Source organism: Lolium rigidum, chromosome 6, assembly GCF_022539505.1.
Source record: "Lolium rigidum isolate FL_2022 chromosome 6, APGP_CSIRO_Lrig_0.1, whole genome shotgun sequence".
In the NCBI taxonomy this organism is placed as follows: domain Eukaryota; kingdom Viridiplantae; phylum Streptophyta; class Magnoliopsida; order Poales; family Poaceae; genus Lolium; species Lolium rigidum.
This window is the reverse complement of record NC_061513.1, coordinates 106,205,145-106,226,386: the sequence shown is the minus strand read 5'-3', so window position 1 is coordinate 106,226,386 and position 21,242 is coordinate 106,205,145. Positions and strand designations below refer to the sequence as shown.

Below are 21,242 nucleotides of genomic sequence, written 5' to 3'. Positions count from 1 at the left end.
CTAGCAAGGGAAGTAAGTAGTGTCTAATCAAGAATGTGTAGTCAAGTTCAGAGTTCAGACTATATTGTCCCTGCCTATAGCTGTTGTCATATTGTCACATTTCGTTAGGACAACAGCTATAAGTAGTGTCCTATGCTATAGTACACCAAATGTGACCTGAAGTACAAATACACAGTCCCACCAGGTCATATTGTCCCTGCCTATAGCTGTTGTCCTAACGAAAGTTGCAGGTCGTTGCCTTCTTGGCTCCTTTATTCAGACAATGCTGTCGAAGTCACTATTCTCTTCGCCGTCGGATCCTCTAGAGCTCGAAAGCTGTTTTCGCCGGCTGCCGCGCTGCGGCAGCAAGAACGGAGCTGCTTCGTACTCCCGGCCTGGCTCCGTCTTGCCTTTCTGGTGCGTCTGCTCTGAGCACCTGAGCAGGATCTGCAGCACTTCCTTCATGGACGGCCGCGACGACGGCGAGGCGCTGGTGCACATCACGCCTAGTCTGAACACGGCCTCGATCTCCTCCGAGCACCCAGCGTATCTGATACGGCTATCCGTGGCGTCGGGTATGCTTCCTCCTGATTGGTACAGGTGCCGTGCCCATTCCGCCAGGGACCCGTCCTCGCCGCCGTCGTTGGCCGCCCTGCCGGTGGTGAGCTCCAGGAGTACCACGCCGAAGCTGTACACGTCCACCTTCTCCGTCACCTTCCTCGTGTAACCGCACTCTGCACACAAGCATCGTCAGATAGAACCCAATAAAATCCTGGCCAGAGAAGGTTGGTTGATGATTCCTTACCGGGAGCCATGTAGCCGAACGACCCGGCGACGGCGGACATGGTGTTGGGCGTGCCGGCCTGCACCAGCATCCTGGCCAGCCCGAAATCCGCGATCTTGGCCCGGAACTCGGAGTCCAGCAAGATGTTGCTGGTCTTGACGTCCCTGTGAACGATGGGCGGGGTGCACTCGTGGTGCATGTAGCAGAGCCCCTGCGCGGCGCCCACGGCGACTCTGATCCTTGTCGGCCAGTCCAAACCAGCCTCGCGCCGCCCAGACAGAGCCCTCGTCATAGTCGGAATGGTTTTCCCGGCGCTGTGGAGCCACCCGTCGAGGCTGCCGTTGTCCATGTAGTCGTACACGAGGAGCTTGGCGCCGGAGTCGGGGCGGGAGAGGCAGCAAAGCAGCCTGACGATGTTCTTGTGCCGGACGCCGCCGAGGATGCTCGCCTCCGACTCGAATTCGCGCTCCACCTTCTCGTCCACCTTCCTGGCGCTCCGTATCTGCTTCACGGCCACGGCGCCGGCGTTGCCGTTGTACCGGTTCGTGTACGCGGCGCGGTACACGCGCCCCGACCCGCCGCTGCCGACGAGATTCTCTTCGATTAGCGCCCGGAGTATGGCCGCCTCCCCGAATCCCAGATCGGTCTGGTAAGGCGTGATCTTCCAGCCACTGTCCCGTGCCACGCGCTTCCGTTTCTTCATTTCGCGGACGGCGAAGAAGGCGAACGCCACGATGAGGACGAGGAGCGCGCCGGCAGCGACCAAGAGGCCCGTTCGCAGAGCCGGCGAGACGCCGCCTGAGGAAGCGCCGGCTGCTTTCGAACCGGCGGAGCAGGAACGCACGCCGGAAAGGTAGCCGGGCTCGAGGCCGGCGTGGCAGAGGTCGGGGTTGTTGAGGAAGCTGCGATCGTAGGCAGCGATGGCGAGCTCAGCCGGTACCTGGCCGTCTAGCTGGTTGGATGACAGGTTGAGCGAGCTGAGCCGCAGCCTGGCAAGCGGCGGCGGTATGTCGCCGGAGAGCTTGTTCGACGACAAGTCAAGTGCGCTGAGCACCGGCATGGCGCCCAATTCTGCCGGTATCTCCCCCGTGAGCTGGTTTCCGCTGAGGTCCATCTGCGTCAGGGAACCGAGCTTGGCTACGCTCCTCGGGATCCCGCCAGAGAGCTGGTTACCTGACAAGTTCATGTTCTGCAGCAGCGGCATGCCGATGCCAAGATTGGCCGGCATCTCCCCTGAAAATTTGTTGTTTCCGGCGGTGAATGCACGGAGTCCAATAGCCGCCGCTGGGATGTTGCCACGAAACTGATTGTTCTCAATTTGTAGAGTTGTGAGGCTGCTGTACATGGTGGCCGGCAGAGTCCCGCTGAGACGGTTATTCCGCAGGAGCAGCTGCGTAAGCTCTGTCGCCCTCCACAGCGCTTCAGGGACCTCACCGGAGAGCTGGTTATTGTCGAGCTTGAGGTTGGTGAGGGTGGCGCAACCGGCGAGGCCTGCCGGGATGGAGCCGGTCAAGCCGTTGTCTTGGGCGATGAGCGCCTGGAACTTGCCGTTGGTGCACAGCCCCTCCGGTATCTCGCCGGTGATGTCGTTGTCAAAGACTTCAATAGACAGCAACCCTGATGATGGGTCCTTGCCGAGGTCCGGAGGGAGCGTGCCGCTGAGACGATTTCTGAACACAGACAGCTTCACCAATGAAGGCAACCGGCCGATGGTCGCCGGTATCTCACCGGAGAAGTTGTTGTCGTAGAGGTTCAGCGTTGCAAGGTTTGGGAGGTGACCGAAGGCCTCCGGAATCGGCCCAGTCAGCATGTTGGCGGTCAGATCGATCGTCTCCAAATTCATCGCCCCGAAAGCACCATCGACGACGACGTCGCCAGTGAGGTTGTTTGCGAACAGATGCAGAGTCTGTAGCTTGGTGAGGTTCCAGATCCCTGGAGGTATACTCCCGGTGAAGTTGTTGACCGAGAGGTCGAGGAACTCTAGGTCCGGCATATCGCCCACATAGCTCGGGATATCCCCGGTGAGGCTGCAATTGGTCACCAGGAAGGATTTGAGCTTGGTCAGGTTCTTGAACGACGCCGGCAGCTCGCCCGCGGCAAAGGCGTTGTTGGAGAGCCACAGGAACTGAAGGCTCGTCAGCTCGCCGAGCTCCTCCGGGATTGTGCCGGCGAGCGGGTTGTTGTACAGCGAGAGCGACTGCAGGTTCGTTAACCGGGACAAGGAGGTGGGAATTGTACCGGTGAAGCCGTTGCCGCGGAGGATCAGAGAGGTGAGGTTCTTGCCGAGCCCGGTGCCGATGTCGGCGGGGAGCTCGCCGCCGAGGTAGTTCTCGGAGAGGTCGAGGTACCGGAGCGAAGCGCAGCGGTACAGGCTGGTCGGGAAGGTGCCGTTGATGCTGTTGTTGAAGAGGTCGAGGCTCGTGAGGCCGGAGAGGCCGCCGACGGCGTCGGACACCGGGCCGGCGACGTAGGTGTTGGCGAGGGAGAGGTTCGTGACGCGGCCGGACGAGGCGTCGCAGGCCACGTAGGGCCAGGTGCAGTGGTCGCCCTTGCCGTCCCATGCCGCAAGCACGGGCGGGTCGCCCCACGCGCGCTTGAGCTGGAGGAGCAGCTGCTTCTCGTCCGGTGCGGTGGTGGCGGGCTGGGCGGCTGCGCGGTGCAGGAGGCAGCTGAGGAGCACGGGCAGGAGGAGGAGGAGGAGGTGGGACGCGCGGCGTGGTGCGGACACCATTGTTGTTGTGAGCCGGTCTCGGTGTGTTGCGTTTCCCGCCATGGCCACCGCGGTGGACACGGACAGAGGAGTTGGTTTTGTATTAGTAGCACGTGGTCAGCAATGGCGGCGCGAGCGTCAAGTGCTCGGCGGTGTACTTGCTTGGAAGCATCGAACGGCGGGAGTACATGGTTTTTCTTCGGACTGATGGTGGTTCTAGCGGATTGGGCTCGTTGGGAGAAGATGCAGGTTCATTCAGACTAAACTGAGCTGGGTCTGAAATCTAGAAGAAGTAGTGCCCTGTGATAGCCTTGACTCGGCCGGTCAAAGTAGTTGCTTTCCGCCACTCATCGTCTCTCTGGTGGTCTGACTCGTGGCCCGTAGACGGAACGCAAAGTAAGCGAGTTCACACATTAGTGGCCCACCATGCAGAGGCGAATTGCTCTGGCAAAACGGAGAAAAGTCTTGGATAAAGGTGAGAGGCTGTACGTGCACGACTCGTCAAACTTCTAGTGGGTCAACGGTCGTCATGGCAAAGCAAAATCTACACTACTTAAAAATCTACATCTACACTACTTAAAAAGAAGGAAAATGTTCCCTATTCTGCCACTACGACCAACCTTTCGTCGTCGCTCAGTCCCGCGAGCGGACGCATACATGGGCCAAGCCCAGAAACAAGACGATAGACGTCAACTCAGGGTTTGTTCCTCTTCCTTCACTCCAATCGAACAGAATCCACAACCAGGGTTTCTCTTCCCCGCTACCGAACCGCCGCAGGTTGATCTCCCGTGGCGCCGAAGACCCCTGATGCGCGCCGACGACCCCTTATCCTCTCTCGCTCCCAGTCTCCCTCCCCACGCACACCGTTCCGCCTCGCCGGCGACGGCGCCGAGCGCCCCTACTCCAACGCCGCCCCTCTGACCTGCTGCGTCACGGTCCCCTACCCACCCTGCCACCTCCCGTTGTCCGCGCCATTCTCTCGCGCAGACTCCGCGTCCACGAGCTCCGGCCGCCGCTACGTGGAGCGCTCATGGCGGCCGACATCCCGCTCGGTCCTACTACCAGGTGCGCCATCTGGCCCAGATCGATCCGGGGCAAACATTGTTCTGGGCTATTTTTTTGTTGAAGAACAATGTTTGTTCTTGGATCACCCTGGAAAGTGAACAAACATCGTTTAGCGCGCTATTTTTTTCTGGATGTGCTCTAGCCCGGACCATAGTGTCGGTGCAGGCTGAGGCTAGGCGTAGTCAGAGAAGAAAACATCGATGGCGCTGCACTAGGTCAGTGGAGGTGTCTTCCATGGTAGATGACGATAAGGAGCGCAGGCATGCAGGCTGCTACACACTTCAGACTTGATCTCCTACAAAGGTGGTAGCTCCCATGACATCAAGTACATAACCACCCATTTTCTTACCTCCTTTTGTTCTGGGCTTTCACACACAATCTGTTCGATAAATGACTGAAGAAATAAAAACATGAAGGGGATGATCAATTGTCCACTTAATTTATCTTGTTTTTGCTACTACATATGAACATTCAGTTTGCACTAACACAAATGCTGATATTTTGATAGTTAGTGCTTAAGAATGTACGATCAGCATAGCCGATGTATCCAATTTCCTTTTCTTCTTGAGATGGAAGTTTCTGGGTTGTACAATAGGGTATACACCCAATTTTATCACTATGGAAATTAGAAACAGAAAGTTAACATGTAGTAGGCAGTATTACTGTATTAGTCACACATTTTAAAGTTAGGGACGGCATGAGGTTTAATGTGCAGAAATAATTCAGTTATGTTTTCTCGTGAGATTTTGCTTTGTTTACCAGGTTATCCTCCTGATTATTTAAAACTTGCAGGCGTTCCTTCTATATATATAATCTTCAGCAGTTTGTGTATTTTCGGTATGTGACAACATGTGAAGGTCTGATGTTTATTCTCTCTGTTGTTTGTGGGTATAAATTGCCGCTTTCGGTGCTTCACAACTCTATGTATATGAGCAGTGATTTGAGGCATGTAACAAATTTTCAAATGTGTTAAAAAAAACAAATTTTCAAAAAAATTCTCTTCCATTCTAGGTTTTCCTGAGGAACTTTTAAAATCTTTAGGATTTCATGAAACTATATTTTATTTGACTAATTGAAGCGTTGTCGAATGCTTGAGGGTTTAGCTAGCCAGTACAAGCGGAGTTGGCCACTAGAAAGGGAACACCAATTATGTGATGAGCCTGCTGGGAGCCAAATATTTTGCTGATAAATAGATATACAATGAGGAGAGATAGTTCAAGGAGAATAGAAAGGTCAAAACAAAGGTTCCAGTAACTTTAAGTATGTTCCACCTACATGATATTAATTTGGGGTGAATCTCTTGCCTGCTTGCAGATCCTAAGGTATTGAGTGATTAGCAAACCTACAAGCAACCTTTTGTCGCAATTTCTTTTTAGTTTTGGCTCTTACAAATGAGTTTTTCATAATTAACCAGTCCTGGCATGTCTCAACTCACAATAGTGCTATGGTTTTGAAAGTTGATGTATGTTGGTTTGGATGGTGATGTGGTCCAGTTGATATGCTTAGGTATATCATGCTTGATAAAGTTTTGTATGTGTTTGCCAAAGTTGATGCATGTTGGTTTTGATGGTGATCTTATTCTCTCGCTCCCTTGCTCAGATCATCTGACCACTTTGATCAGTTTTGAGTAGTACTGGTGGCACACCAATAGGTTCTCCATGGAGAGGTCCTGCCCATTGGTGTCTACTGAAGGTGAGCGACAAACAAGCTCTTCTTGGTTGAGAGCTTCCATTGCAGCAGCGACCTGATTCTGCCTACCCAGATTGAAGGTTGCAACTCAGGTGTACTTCTGCCCCTTTTTGTATCTTAATCATCAGTCCAGAATAAATGCCCTTATTATTTATTTTCATTAGATTATTAGTTTCATCATTGCCCATATATACTTCAGCCCCTTTTTGTATCTTAATCATCACTCATCAGTCCAGAATAAATGTCTTTCTTATTTATTTTCATTAGATTATTAGTTTCATCATTGCCCATATACTGCACAACGATATGTTTCATTCATTTATGTGCTATATATCTTATTTACTCTTTATCCAAATGGAAGATCCAGTGAAATCATTTCCGCTTTTAACTTTTATCCTCTTATTATGTTATTTCTTTGAGTATGCTTACATATATTTCTTATCAAGTATGCTTACATATATTTCTTCGCTTGTTGGTCTTTGTGATATAAGAGCTGGAGATTTACACTGTGCCCTCTATGCTCATACCATTTTCTGTTGTAGGCAGGGTACGGAAGTTCTTTATTTGTTTATTAGCCTTGGTTGATTGATATGAAATTTTGTTTGGTTACATAACGTTTATTGATTTCACCATCGGGAGCATAGTTTGATGAGAACATTCTGATATGAGGCGCCTCCAACTTTTCTGTCATATCAGGGATATACGCCGTCAATGGTATATAATTATACACATTGATATGAGGTAGGTGAGTGATTTTTTATAAATTTTGTCCTTTGTTGGCTCATATCCTGTTAGGCTATTTAGAAAATGGGAGAAATTTAGAAACTTAGTACTAACTACATAGTAATCATGAGAGGAGATGTACACATATTGGTGAAAATTGTCTAAAGCTATTTCTGTGGTTGTTATTATATGATTCACTGAAAAAGGCCTCAAATGATTTCTGCACTAATTTAAGGTGTTTGCATTTTTCTGTGTATGCCAACTTGCCAATGGTGATGTGCTTCAGTATTGCTTCTGTCTTATGTACAACTCAGTGCTCATGGCCATATTGTACAGAAAACAAAAATGCCTTTCATATGAAGTAGTTACATTAATGAGTTGAGTTGATACTAGCCACCCTGCCTCTTTGAAGATTCGTTTTTAAAAAATTAGCATCAAGCCTCCATTCTAGCTTCTTTCTTGAGTTATATATATCTATAAAATTGTATGGCCAGAACGTATTCATTTTCCAATAAGAACTAATTTTTTTATTTCACCAACAGAAATACGAGACCTCCATTCTGTTTTTCTTCATATCTTGCAGTCGCAAGTTATTGTCCACAAAGCTATTCTTAAATTGTACATTCCTTGGATTAATATCTGAAGCTATTGTTCATGCTAACACTAAAACATGCATCACTTTTATGCAGGCTTTGCTGATATTTTTAGATTTTGGTTGTCTGCGAGTCACCATATGCAGAAGATAGACATAGCTTTTGAGTAATTTTCTTCTATTATGGATACTAGCTTTTAGGTATGTTTCTTTGTTATGGATAGTGAAAAGTTATTTGTTTGGTGAAGTAATTATTTAAAAATCAAAAAACGACTTGCATCAGATGTTTTTGTCAACACGAGAAGTTTTTTTTTGTTACTGATTTGCATATGTTGAGGTATGGCCTCGAATGGTTCGATTTGCTGATAGGAGATACCTATGCTGGTGGCAACAACGGCCAGCATCGGTCACGAGGTTTAAGTCTATGGTATGCTTTTTTCATATAGTGTCGCCAGCACAATGCTTCCCCTCTTGCTATGTGTTTGCTAGGAAGCTCATCGCACAATCTGAGTGGCACTTGTACGAGGCAGGGGCAGCGTGTGTGTTTTAGTGAGCTCAATGTATTGTATTTTGGCACGGTTTATTCATGTATAGTTGCTTTACAGTTGGTTAGCAGTCTATTCGTTCTGCCTTTCTCACAAACCTATTCTAGGTACTCCAGCAAGCAAAACAATATAAGTAGCACATCTGAGTAAACATGAACATGTGCTTTTATATATTCTCTCTGACTCTAGAGCTAGCAGTACATCCTAGACATTGGGGGATTGCGGTAAAGTGTCCAGTCCTGTCATATTCTCCAATTGTTTGTATAATCAATACCGTAGCTTTTGTGAACAAAGTCTCACGGCTCTTTCTTTCAGTTTCCTGGTCTGAACTCTGAACCATAATCAATCATTTTCCATGTGGAAAATGTCTCTCATCAGCCTTCACAATTGGCTGCCTTTCATTTATTTTGTTGCGGCCGAGTATGAGCTTAATGACTTAATAATGGTGTTACACTCTGTCTTTGACGGACTGAATTTTTATGTGAACATTGCTATCCACCAGGTAGTCCGCTATTCAGATCGGCCTAAAGCCGCTTGATTTTGGGTCCTACTAATCTTCCTACTATGGCAGTGCACTGCATTTCATTTGCTCGGGTGCCTGACTGACATATTTTTTCTTTCAAAGAGGCGGGGGGGGGGGGGGGCAAGCCAGGAACACGTCACCCACCGAGTCCGTAACGGCAGTCTCCGAGGCCAAGTCGGTGGTGGCGGTGGCCGTCAACCCTGACCAGGAAAATATATTTCCTAAACAGTACTATGTTTAGCTAGCTACCAGCTATTAATTTACATTTGATTTTATTTTTGCGCTATCTCTTTAATGAATACAATTTACCTTTTATGATATAGCTTGTTAATTACTTTGAAGACCTATTGAAGAACATCATGACTCAACCTCTCCTCAAGCTTATTAATCCATATACAAAGAAGGATTATATTCATTTCATATGTGAGTATTGACTTGTGCAAATCCACACTTTTTCTTGCTACCCAACTTTGCTATTTCAGTTGGAATCATGTCATTTTTGTTGTCAGTCCCATAATTGTTATATGTAGAGGCATCAAGTTTAGCCCATTGTACCTACAGGACGCTATGAGCTTGCAAAGATAGATATGGATTTTTTTGCGTCTTTTTACTTCCTAAAATGAATTGTACTTAAGTTTGACTCTAAGCACCTGTAACAAAATTTCTATTTATTTCCGAGGATGCAGGTTTCATATAGTTAATTGGCCAGAATGTCACATGTTCTGTAGCCATCTGTTTCGCAAAAGAAGCCCACAACACTCTTCGTTCATTCGCCAAAAAACAACTTTCGTCCTGTAGCGAACTGCTTTTCAGTCCCGAACTATCCAAACTTTCTGTTAGGCTTGTATGTAGTCGCCCACGCCGCTCTGCTGAGCTGAATATCACGTCTGCTCCCTGTCGACGAGCTACAGGTGGCGGTGGCTGAAGAAGTCGGCCGTAGCTATTGCCTGGCAAAAAGGAGTGGGAAGACGGCTAAGTGGTCGTTGATGAGGCAATGTCAGAGGTGACCATTACGCCATCGTAATGAACATGATGCATACCAGTGCTTCTTCTCTCCTACCACATATGTTCAGTTGAATGCTTATATGGAATACACACTTTCAGCTCCATTCAAATAATACATAGCTTTAGCTTTAGTGTGTAGTAGAGACTAGAGCAAAGTATAATTGAGATGGGTTTAATAATGAGATAGTTGACTGTTGTGCATGCGGTCCGACAACCAATAATTTTGAAGTAAATCGATGTGCATAGATACAACCTAGATGAAAAAAATATTCAATGTGCTCATAGAGTAGTACCCATATAACCCATGAGGAGTAAATGTTGCTACTTTTCATGATTCTCCCCAAATATACTACGTACCAAAGTTAGTTTAAAAGGTGTTTTTTATAGATTTGCTTTGCTTATCATTCCATGTGATCTAAAATAAATATCTTCTCTTTTGTAGGGTGAAGATAAAGATCAGGAGAGGCTTGCATGAATATTGTCCAATCACAAGAGAAATAAAACAGACCATGCTAGCCATGGACCAATGATCTAAGTGCACCGTAAGATGTTGCTCATGTTCAGTGAGCCAGGGTACCTTATCATCAGAGGAAAATATTAGCTTCTGATCAATTACATTTTAGTGCTCACACTTTTTGCTGGTGACTAAATCTGAGACAACGGATATACGTGCGGACATGAAGATGACCCACCAGATGCTTAAACCACATTATGTACGGACTCGAAACACAATGCTATTTTTCTAGCCCAAGCATCAAGCTGTATTTTTAGCTCATTCTACACCTTTCGAAGTGTTTAATCACTCTTTTATTCTGCCATGTCCGGCTTGTTCATGAATGTACCTTATAAGGTTGTATTTGAGCTGTAAGTGCGGCTGGTAGTAATTTAGAAAAGAAGGTGACCCTCCTCCCAGTTAAACTTTTCTATGAGATGTATCTTTTTTCGAAATGGGGAGCGAATGAGATGTATTCTGTTGCTTGCACTTTCTTTTCTAGCATTTGGAGAGATGTGCATGCTGAAACATTGAGGAGTTTGAGGAGTTTGAGAAGGTGTCTGAGAAGTGATGTTTTGTTTAAGTCCTCCAGTTTTACTAGACTTAGAAATAAAACACAACCAACAATAACATTGTAAGGGGATTTTTTGGCCGTCCACAATCATGTATATTAAGTTATCAGTGGAGCATTGCCACATACAATTATCCACATTGATTTTCCGTTCAAAGGTTTTATTTCTTTTAAGATATTGATTAATCAGCATCAACTGTGAATGCCAATTACAACCAACATTTTTATAAATGTCGATTCAGATTTACCCTGCACACTTGTTGATTCAGATGCTTGTCTTTTCAGCTAAAATTTATGCCATACTTTTTCTTGATTCAGATTTGTTGCAATAAAAATGTAAAAGTCTTACTTCTGTTAAACCTTAAAGCAAGTCTTAAACTGCAGTCCACCATGTAGGACATAAAAAATGTGTAAAGAAATAATACATGAAGAGAGAAACGGTCAGAGAACAATAGCATGCAAAAAATAGAATTGAGGGCCCGGCAAGCATGGGCCTCAAATGGACACTTAGAGAGGAAGTAAACAAGGAATAGTGATAGAATATTCTTAAAAATATACTATATTTTATTCAAAAGTTGTTAATATAGTTTTGTATATGTTATATAATACCTTTTCATTAGTTCTTAATGTATATTTATTGTTGCTTGCATTTAGCATTGTTGTTCAAGATTCTTACACTTTTTAGAATAACTTTAGACTCAGGGTAAACAAAACATTTCTTATTATTGACTATGCTTACATATTGAAATTGTTCATAATTGTCTTCTCCAAATATGGATAAAATGATGGGTAGTTCCTAGACTGAACACGAGAGAATGAGACACATGATAGAGTGAAAAAGGCTAGAAACAGATAGAAATAGAGCATGCTTGTCTTTGGACGATTATGCGAGGGAGAGGGGGAATGTGTGGGTTATTTAAAAATCAAGTATTTTCATGTCTTATTTTCCCGTGGCAACGCACGGGCACTTTAACTAGTGAAGGAAAATGCGAGGTGTCTCACTTTGCACGTCTGGTGGGCTCACCCCGTCACGATACAAGCTAGTGCATCTATATTTTTTCTTACAACTATACAGTGCATCTAGGTCCATAGTAGAATTCTGGAAAAGTTTCAATACGTTCATGCTCCCTTTGTTTTGAACTAAATATTGTGGGTAAAAATATAAACATTCATAATATTAAATCATGCCTTAGGGCATCTTTTGCAAGATAACATGTTCATAATATTAATAGCTTCTTATACAGAAAGATCTGTCCATTAGCAAAGGAGACCAGGTGAGGAAGCTGTTGATGCAGGCAAGTATGATTCCAAAGATCAGTCCAGGAGAAGGCAGTCTTGCCCGTGCCCAAGTTGCACCTTGCCATTAATTTATAATAATCTATCAACTTGAGGTGTGCTTTCCACGGGAAAGAGAATGGCTATTTTTTAGTTTTATCTCTGCTAACCAGATATATAAAATTTGTGGTAAGACAAATTATGCTAAGATATTATCTCTTACTACCTCCGTTTCAAGGAATAAGGCGCACACGTATTTAAAGACGAACTTTGACCATAAAAATTGGGCAATAAAATCTTAATTATATTATATGTAATTAGTATCGTTGGATTCGTATTGAAAAAAACTTTTTAATGATACTAATTTCATACAAACAAATACCATTGTTTGTGACCTACACAAAAATGACAAAATACAAATTCCTATTCATGTGAATAGTACAAATTCCTATTCACTATTCTCATTTGGATATTTTGTCATTTTTATGCAGGCCACACACAATGGTATTTTTTCGTGAAAACTCACACGAGTAAATATCAACATAATATGTACATGCAAAATTTTACTTCACATTTTTTTAAAACTTTTAAATAGCATTTTTTTTGAAGTTTTCGTAAATAGGTGCGCGCGCACCCATATTCCATTCGTCCGGATCGCACATCGAAAATGGTGAATGGAACCTGGGTGCGCGCGCATTACACATGTCCTAAGTTGCCCGCCGAATCAGCTTCTGATCTTCGCGTCCAAAACTAGCTCAACTTAGGTAGTGTTCGGTTGTGGAATGATGATGCATGGAACGGAATGGTTCCATTCCAATGGCACGGAATGGTTCCGTACCCGTGTTCGGTTCGGGAAAAACGAGGAACGGAATGGTTCCGTGCCCATGTTCGGTTCGGGGAAAAACGCGGAACGGAATGTCAAGATTTTGGTTCAGCTCACCTCTTTCATGCTTATGGTGAACATACCTCCCCCATGTAACAATATTGTAACAAAAAAATTGGCAGCACTTTGTTTGTATTTTCAACAGTTTGCAATAACAATATATTCATATAAGCATAACACATATATAGCAGCAAATATAGTACACAATTAGATCCAAACGACCATAATAGGCATCGAAACAGTCCAAATTCAACCAATGTCAAGTTTAATGCCATAGTGGTGATCCAAAAGCAACTACATAGAGTTCATTACAGTCCATATTACATATTATGGTCCATGCAACTAAATAGAGTTCATTGCAGTCCATATTACATCAACGCACTTGAAGTGAATATCATCACTTCAAATTATAGAGCACTCCAAAGGTCTTGTGCACATACCTACCCAACCAAACCAACTTGCTTTCAAGTTTAAGCGTCATGAAAGCTTTTGCAGTCTTCGGATTGTCAACAAGATGAGCATAGTAGTGAGCAACATGGTCCTCATCAAATCCCTTGAGTGCAGCCAAAGCATCCCACAAGTTATCAGGTATGGCATCATCATCCACACCAGATTTTGCAATTGCATCAGCCATCATCCACATGTACTTTACAATCAACTTGAACATTGTATATAGGGGCAAATCATATCACAAATTCGATTTTTCCATATTGGACAGTATACAGAGGGAAAACATGCTCTTACCGTCACTGCTCCAACCGCCGCCGTGCCCACTTCACCGCCGGCCGATCCGCCCGCCTACACCACCGGCCGGTCCTCCTACCGCCGTCGTGCCGCCGCGCCCCCGCTTCACCCCCGGCCGATCCGCCCGCCTACCGCCGCCGCGCCACGCTACACCGACGGCTCGCGCCACCCGAGAGAGAGAGAGAGCGGGGCGGGAGGGAGAGAGGCTGCGGAGAGGGAGAGGAGCGGCTGGGGAGAGGGAAAGGAGCAGCTGGGGAGAGGGAGAGGAGCAGCTGCGGAGGAGACGGCGGCGCCTGGAGAGGGAGAGACGAGCACGGGGCAGAGAGGATAGGGTTGTGCGGTGAGAGAGAGTTTTTCTTTTCTTTTCGCTCGGTGCGGTGACGGATAGGCAGCGATTCCTCCCGATTCGACCGATTCGGTGGAAGCACTTCGTTCCGCATCTTGGAGGCATATTCGCTTCTGAGGAATGCCCTGGTTCCATTCTTTTGCCCCAACCGAACACTGGAATGAGGTCTGGGTGCGGAACCGTCCCGTTCCATTCCACCAAATTCCAGAACCGAACACCTTACCGTGGTGTGTTTGGATTAATTCCAACAAAAAGTTAGCGTTCTAAGTTCTGACACATGGTGGCCGGCAGAGTCCCGCTGAGCCGGTTATTCCGCAGGAGCAGCTTCTTAAGCTTTGTCGCCGTCCACAGCGCTTCAGGGATCTCGCCAGAGAGCTGGTTATTGTCGAGATGCAGGAATTCGAGGGTGCCGCAACCGGCGAGGCCAGCCGGGATGGAGCCGGTCAAGCCGTTGTCTTGGGCGAAGAGCGCCTGGAACTTGCCGTTGGCGCACAGCCCCTCCGGTATCTCGCCGGTGATGTCGTTGTCAAAGACGTCAACATACAGCAACCCAGATGACGAGTCCTTCCCCAGGTCCGGGGGGAGGGTGCCGTTGAGACGATTGCTGAACAAAGACAGCTTCACCAATGAAGGCAACCGGCCGATGCTCGCCGGTATCTCACCGGAGAAGTTGTTTTTGTAGAGGTTCAGCGTTGCAAGGCTCGGGAGGTGGCCGAAGGCCTCCGGAATCGGCCCAGTCAGACTGTTGGTGGTCAGATCGATCGTCTCCAAATTCACCGCCCCGAAAGGACCATCGACGACGACGTCACCGGTGAGGTTGTTTGCGAACAGATGCAGAGTCTGTAGCTTGGTGAGGTTCCAGAGCCCTGGAGGTATACTCCCGGTGAAGTTGTTGACCGAGAGGTCGAGGAACTCTAGGTCCGGCATATCGCCCACATAGCTCGGGATATCCCCGGTGAGGCTGCAATTGGTCACCAGGAAGGATTTGAGCTTGATCATGTTCTTGAACGACGCCGGCAGCTCGCCCGCGGCAAAGGCGTTGTTGGAGAGCCACAGGAGCTGAAGGTTCGTCAGCTCGCCGAGCTCCTCCGGGATTGTGCCGGCGAGCGGGTTGTTGTACAGCGAGAGCGACTGCAGGTTCGTTAACCGGGACAAGGAGGTGGGAATTGTACCGCTGAAGCTGTTTCCGCTGAGGATCAGAGAGGTGAGGTTCTTTCCGAGCCCAGTGCCGATGTCGGCGGGGAGCTCGCCGCCGAGGTAGTTCTCGGAGAGGTCGAGGTACCGGAGCGAAGCGCAGCGGTACAGGCTGGTCGGGAAGGTGCCGTTGATGCTGTTGTTGTAGAGGTCGAGGCTCGTGAGGCCGGAGAGGCCGCCGACGGCGTCGGACACCGGGCCGGCGACGTAGGTGTTGGCGAGGGAGAGGTTCGTGACGAGGCCGGAGGAGGCGTCGCAGGCCACGTAGGGCCAGGTGCAGTGGTCGCCCTTGCCGTCCCATGCCGCGAGCACGGACGGGTCGCCCCACGCGCGCTTGATCTGGAGGAGCAGCTGCTTCTCGTCCGGTGCGGTGGTGGAGGGCTGGGCGGCCGCGCGGTGCAGGAGGCAGCTGAGGAGCACGGGCAGCATGATGAGGAGGAGGTGAGACGTGCGGCATGGTGCGTACGCCATTGCTCTGGGCCGGCCTCGGTGCGTTGCGTTTCCCGCCATGGCCACCGCGGTGGACGCGGACAGAGGAGTTGGTTTTGTATTAGTAGCACGTGGTCAGCAAAGGCGGCGCGAGCGTGAAGTGCTCGGCGATGTGCTTGCTTGGAAGCATCAAACGGCGGGAGTACGTGGTTTTCTTCGGAATGATGGTGATTCTAGCGGATTGGGCTCGTTGGGAGAAGATGCAAGTTCATTCAGACTAAACTGAGCTGGGTCTGAAATCTAGAAGAAGTGGAGCCCTGTGATATTGCCTTGACTCGGCCGGTCAAAGTCGTTGCTTTCCGCCACTCAGGGCATGGGCAATGGTGGCATACACAACTAGCTGCTCCATGTAAAAAGTTGTCAGAAGCAACATGGTTAATTTTATCTCTCCAATGGAAGCTACAACTTTAGTCAGAAAAAAGAGAGAAGGAACCCCACAAATATGACACTATGTATCTCCTTCTCTCCAAAAAGCATGCTTTTTGGACTTAAGATCCCACTTCTTGAAGAGGAGGCTGCCTCCTCATCCGAACCTACTTTGGACCACCCGAACCTAGTTAAAGGTGTGAGGCAGTAGCTCTAGGGCAGTGCATTGGGCATGCCCTCATCGTCTCTCTGGCGGCCTGATTCGTGGCCGTGGGAACGCAAAGCAAAACGGAGAAAAGTCTTGGATAAAGGTGAGAGGCTGTACGTGCACGACTCGTCAAACTTCTAGTGGGTCAACGGTCGTCATGGCAAAGCAAAATGAAGGAAAATGCGAGGTGTCTCACTTTGCACGTGTGGTGGGCTCACCCCGTCACCATACAAGCTAGTGCCTCTATATTTTTTTACAACTATACAGTGCATCTAGCTAGGTCCATAGTAGAATTCTGGAAAAGTTTCAATACGTTCATGCTCCCTTTGTTTTGAACTAAATACTGTAGGTAAAATATATAAACATTCATAATATTAAATCATGCCTTAGGGCATGTTTTGCAAGATAACATGTCCATGATCTAGCAGCGCGCTCGAGAAGGGGGTGCGAAGACACAAGGGGTAGCTGGAAATGAGGGGTAGTATAGAGGAGAGTAGGGCGCGCGAGTATTAGGTGGGTCCCTCCACTTGGGTTTAAAAACATCCCGTAGCATCCGTCAACGAAGGCACTTTTTTTTTGAAAATATGTTGTGTATTAATCAGAAAACATTGTTTGATTTACAATCATCCAAGGTTGCTTCCGACATGTAGATCGGCACCGCACCTTGTAACACTCCACGACACAACACATTACGACTAAGTTGGCATAAACCATGAGCAACGTTATTACAGTTTCTGCTCACTTGAGAGATGAAAATTTGTCGATCTCGTGGTCTCAACAAGTTCAATTCCTTCGATATGAAACACACCTCAGATCGGTCGCTGCTATCTGATACGTCTCAGACGTATCTATAATTTCTGATGTTTCATGCTAGTTTTATGATAATACCTACATGTTTTGCTCATATTTTATATTGTTTTGATGTATTTTCCGGAACTAACCTATTAACGAGATGCCGAAGTGCCAGTTCCTGTTTTGTGCTGTTTTTGGTTTCAGAAATCCTACAAAGGAAATATTCTCGGAATTGGACGAAATCAACGCCCAGGGTCTTATATTTCACGGAAGCTTCCAGAGAGCCAGAGAGGGGCCAGAGGGGAGCCAAGGGGGCCACCCCCTGGCTCCTCCGAGGCTTCCCTTCCGCCTATATATTCTCTCCGCCTCGAAAACCCTATGAGGATAAGCCACGATACGAGAAAAGTTCCAGAGCCACCGCCACCGCGAAGCCAAGATTCGGGGGACAGAAGTCTCTGTTTCGGCACGCCGCCGGGATGGGGAATTGCCCCCGGAAGGCATCTCCATCGAAACCACCGCCATCTTCATCACCGCTGATGTCTCCTATGATAAGGAGGGAGTAGTTCTCCCCCGAGGCTAAGGGTTGTACCGTAGCTATGTGGTTCATCTCTCTCTCTCTCTCTCATGTGATCTTTATGTGATCATGAGCTTTGTGATCTAGTTGAATATCATCTATGTGCTACTCTAGTGATGTTATTAAAGTATTCTATTCCTCCTCCATGATGTAATGCTGACAGTGTGTGCATCATGTAATACTTGGCGTAGGTTATGATTGTAATCTCTTGTAGATTATGAAGTTAACTATTACTATGATAGTATTGATGCGATCCATTCCCCCTTTCATAGCTATTGTTGACAGTGTGTATGCTATGTTAGTACTCGGTCTAAATTGCAATGGTCTATTATGCACTCTAGAGGTTACTTAAATATGAACTCCGAATGTTGTGGAGCTTGTTTACTCCGGCTTGAGGGAGCTCTTGTAGCCCTACACAATGAATGGTGTTTGTTATCAAACAAGAGAGTGTAGAAAGTAGCATTTATTTATTCAGGTATATGATCAATGTTGAGAGTGTCCACTAGTGAAAGTATGATCCCTAGGCCTTGTTTCTAAGCATTGAAACACCGTTTCCATCAAGTTCTGTTACATGTTTGCTTCCTGCCATCTTTATTTCAGATTGCTATTACCACTCATATTCATCCATATTACTTGTATTTCACTATCTCTTCGCCGAACTAGTGCACCTATACATCTGACAAGTGTATTAGGTGTGTTGGGGACACAAGAGACTTCTTGTATCGTAATTGCAGGGTTGCTTGAGAGGGATATCTTTGACCTCTACATCCCTGAGTTCGATAAACCTTGGGTGATTCACTTAAGGGAAACTTGCTGCTGTTCTACAAACCTCTCGCTCTTGGAGGACCAACACCGTCTACGGGGAATAGAAGCGTGCGTAGACATCAAGCTATTTTTCTGGCGCCGTTGCCGGGGAGGTAAGATAAAAGGTATTCACATCCTCCGACTACTAAGCTATTTCCTAGCACTGTTACCGGTGTGTGAGTGCTCGAAGCTATTTCCTTTAGATCCTGCAATTGCATCTTTTTGTTTCTTGTTTTTATTTCACTAGTTAGGTTTAATGGAAAACAACAACAAAATTAGAGATCTTTATGAACTTTATATTGAATTAGGACATGATGTATTTGAAGAGAGAATTAAAAAACCCATGGAACTTTGCTTGCAAAATAGTTGTAGCAATGTTATTAGCATGAACTCTTTGAATACTATTATTGCTAATGCTATGGAAGAATTTAAGCTTGGGGAAGCTGGTGATATTTTTAGTCCCCCAAGTTTTGAGGAGAAAATTTTCTTTGATGATACTTTGCCTCCCATTTATGATGATTACAATGATAGTGGTATTTTGGTGCCACCTACTATGGAGGATAAAGTTTATTATGATTATACCATGCCTGCAATTTATGATGATTACAATGATGGTTGTGATAGTTTTACTCCCACTATTACTAATAAAATTGATTATGCTTATGTGGAGAGTAATGATACTTTTATGCATGTGAATAAGAATGCTTTATGTGATAGTTATATTGTTGAGATTGTTCATGATGCCACTGAAAGTTATTATGAGAGAGGGAAACATGGTTATATGCATCTTAATAATATTAAGTTTCCCCTCTCTATGTTGAGAATCTTGAAGTTACTCGTGTTTTATCTTCCTATGCTTGTCACTTTGCTCCTCATGAATTTATTTGTGTACAAGACTCCTTTTCATAGGAAATGGGTTAGACTTAAATTTTTCTCATACTTGCTTTTTGATGTTTTCTTTTGCTTCAACTCTTATTTCTTGCGAGTGCATCATTAAAATTACTGAGCCCATCTTAATGGCTATAAAGAAAGCACTTCTTGAGAGATAACCCATGTTTTTATTTTGCTACTGTTTTGTTGTGTCCTGGAAGTTGTTACTACTGTAGCAACCTCTCCTTATCTTTATTTTATTACATTGTTGTGCCAAGTAAAGTCTTTGATAGTAAGGTTAATACTAGATTTGGATTACTGCGCAGAAACAGATTTCTTGCTGTCACGAAATTTAGCAGCCCCGTCTGTAGGTAACTCAGAAAAATCTGCCAATTTACGTGCGTGATCCTCAGATATGTACGCAACTTTCATTCAATTTGAGCTTTTTCATCTAAGCAAGTTAAGTGCCCCTGAAAAATTCGTCTTTACGGACTGTTCTGTTTTGACAGATTCTGCCTTTTATTTCGCATTGCCTCTTTTGCTATGTTCAATGGATTTCTTTGTTCCATTAACTTTCAGTAGCTTTGTGCAATGTCCAGAAGTGTTAAGAATGATTATGTCACCTCTGAATATGTGAATTTTTGATTATGCACTAACCCTCTAATGAGTTTGTTTTGAGTTTGGTGTGGAGGAAGTTTTCAAGGGTCAAGAGAGGAGGATGATATAATATAATCAAGAAGAGTGAAAAGTCTGTAAGGGTATATTGCCCCTATGTGTGGTTTTGGTAATTAATGACAACCCCTATGGACTAATGTTTTCATTGAGTTTATATGAAGGGATATTCCATAGGTGCTACTTGTACTCCATGTGTTGGATTCAAGTATGGATGCCATGAAGATAAAGGTATACCTTGTGTATTGGCATCAAGATCATCGTGAGTATGTGAAGATACAAGGTTGAGTTGGGCAAGTTCAAGATGAGCATCTTAAGTGAATCACATGCTTGAAGCTTGTCGTCCATTTGGTATTAATGGACATGTGAAGATGTGCATCAATGGAGCTTTCCCATCATAGTGTATGGGGGAGCATTTGTGAGTCTTTACGAAGCAACATTGGTCAAGTGAGGCATTCCGGCTTGAGTGAAGCTTGAAGAGTTATCATCAAGATCAAGCGGGATGCGCAAGGCAAAGGTATGGCCTTGCTAGGTTTTCCTTTTACCGGTCTCAAGGTGGATGTTGGGAGACCGGATTATAGGATAGATAGCCGCACTATTAAGAGGGGCTTTCGGTTGGGTAACTTGATCACATCATCTCAGGGATCTCAATCCTTTGCATACTTTGCATATCCTTATTGCTTCTTGGTGTTTCTCTATGTGAGGTTCTTGAGCTTGTTGCTAGCTTTACAACAAGCCCAAGTTCATCGAAAACGGAGTTCGCATGCATCTTCTATTGCGTTTTCGAGGTTGGGCGATTTTACCGGTTATTCATGATATAAGGTTCTACATTTTATATTCATGATAAAATCCCCTCCTACAGACTTGTGTGTTTTCACTTTCTATTTGATAGCATTTGTTGTTATCTTCCAAACAAAATTGGTTTCACTCGAATCGGAATTCGGGAGCATTAGTTATTAAAGAAAAAGAAGAAAAAGAGGAAAAAGAAGAGGGGCCGCCGGTTGGCGGCCGGTCCGCCGGGCCACACGGCGGCCCACCCGGGGCAGCCGGTTGGCGACCGGCCAACCGGCCCAGGCGCCGGTCCGCATCTCCCCAGCCCGGTCGCCTCCCCGGCCCGACCGGAATCCCCACCGGGCCGCCTCACCGCCGCGCGGCCCACGCGGCCGCCTCCCCCGCGCGGCCTGCCCTCCGGGCCGCCCGAGCGCTACTGGGCGGCCTGCTCGCCCGCGCGCTGCTGCCCCAGCTGGGCCGCTCGCCCTCTGCGCTATTCGCCGCTCAGCTCGGCTGCTGCTCAGCCCGGTTGCTGGGCCGGTCCGACCGGGCTGCACGCTGGCCTGTCCGGCTGC

At 46.5% G+C, this 21,242-nt stretch overlaps 1 protein-coding gene across 1 annotated transcript; it reads right to left on the bottom strand.

The window, feature by feature from the left end:
- Positions 1-9: 9 nt before the first annotated feature.
- LOC124659289 (receptor-like protein kinase HSL1) lies at positions 10-3,732 on the bottom strand. Its single transcript, XM_047197209.1, has 2 exons — positions 785-3,732; positions 10-713 (listed from the first exon to the last, which is right to left on the bottom strand). Exons 1-2 carry the CDS (start codon positions 3,534-3,536, stop codon positions 256-258), a joined length of 3,210 nt encoding a protein of 1,069 aa, XP_047053165.1. The 5' UTR covers positions 3,537-3,732; the 3' UTR covers positions 10-255.
- Between the last annotated feature and the right edge of the window lie 17,510 nt (positions 3,733-21,242).

What these genes read in the sequence shown, in the direction of transcription:
- LOC124659289 (XM_047197209.1), bottom strand. Translation starts at nt 3,536, where the DNA reads ATGGCGGGAAACGCAACACACCGAGACCGGCTCACAACAACAATGGTG. An exon ending in GTTCGGCTACATGGCTCCCG is followed by an intron (nt 714 to 784) that starts GTAAGGAATCAT and finishes GCTTGTGTGCAG; the next exon opens with AGTGCGGTTACACGAGGAAG.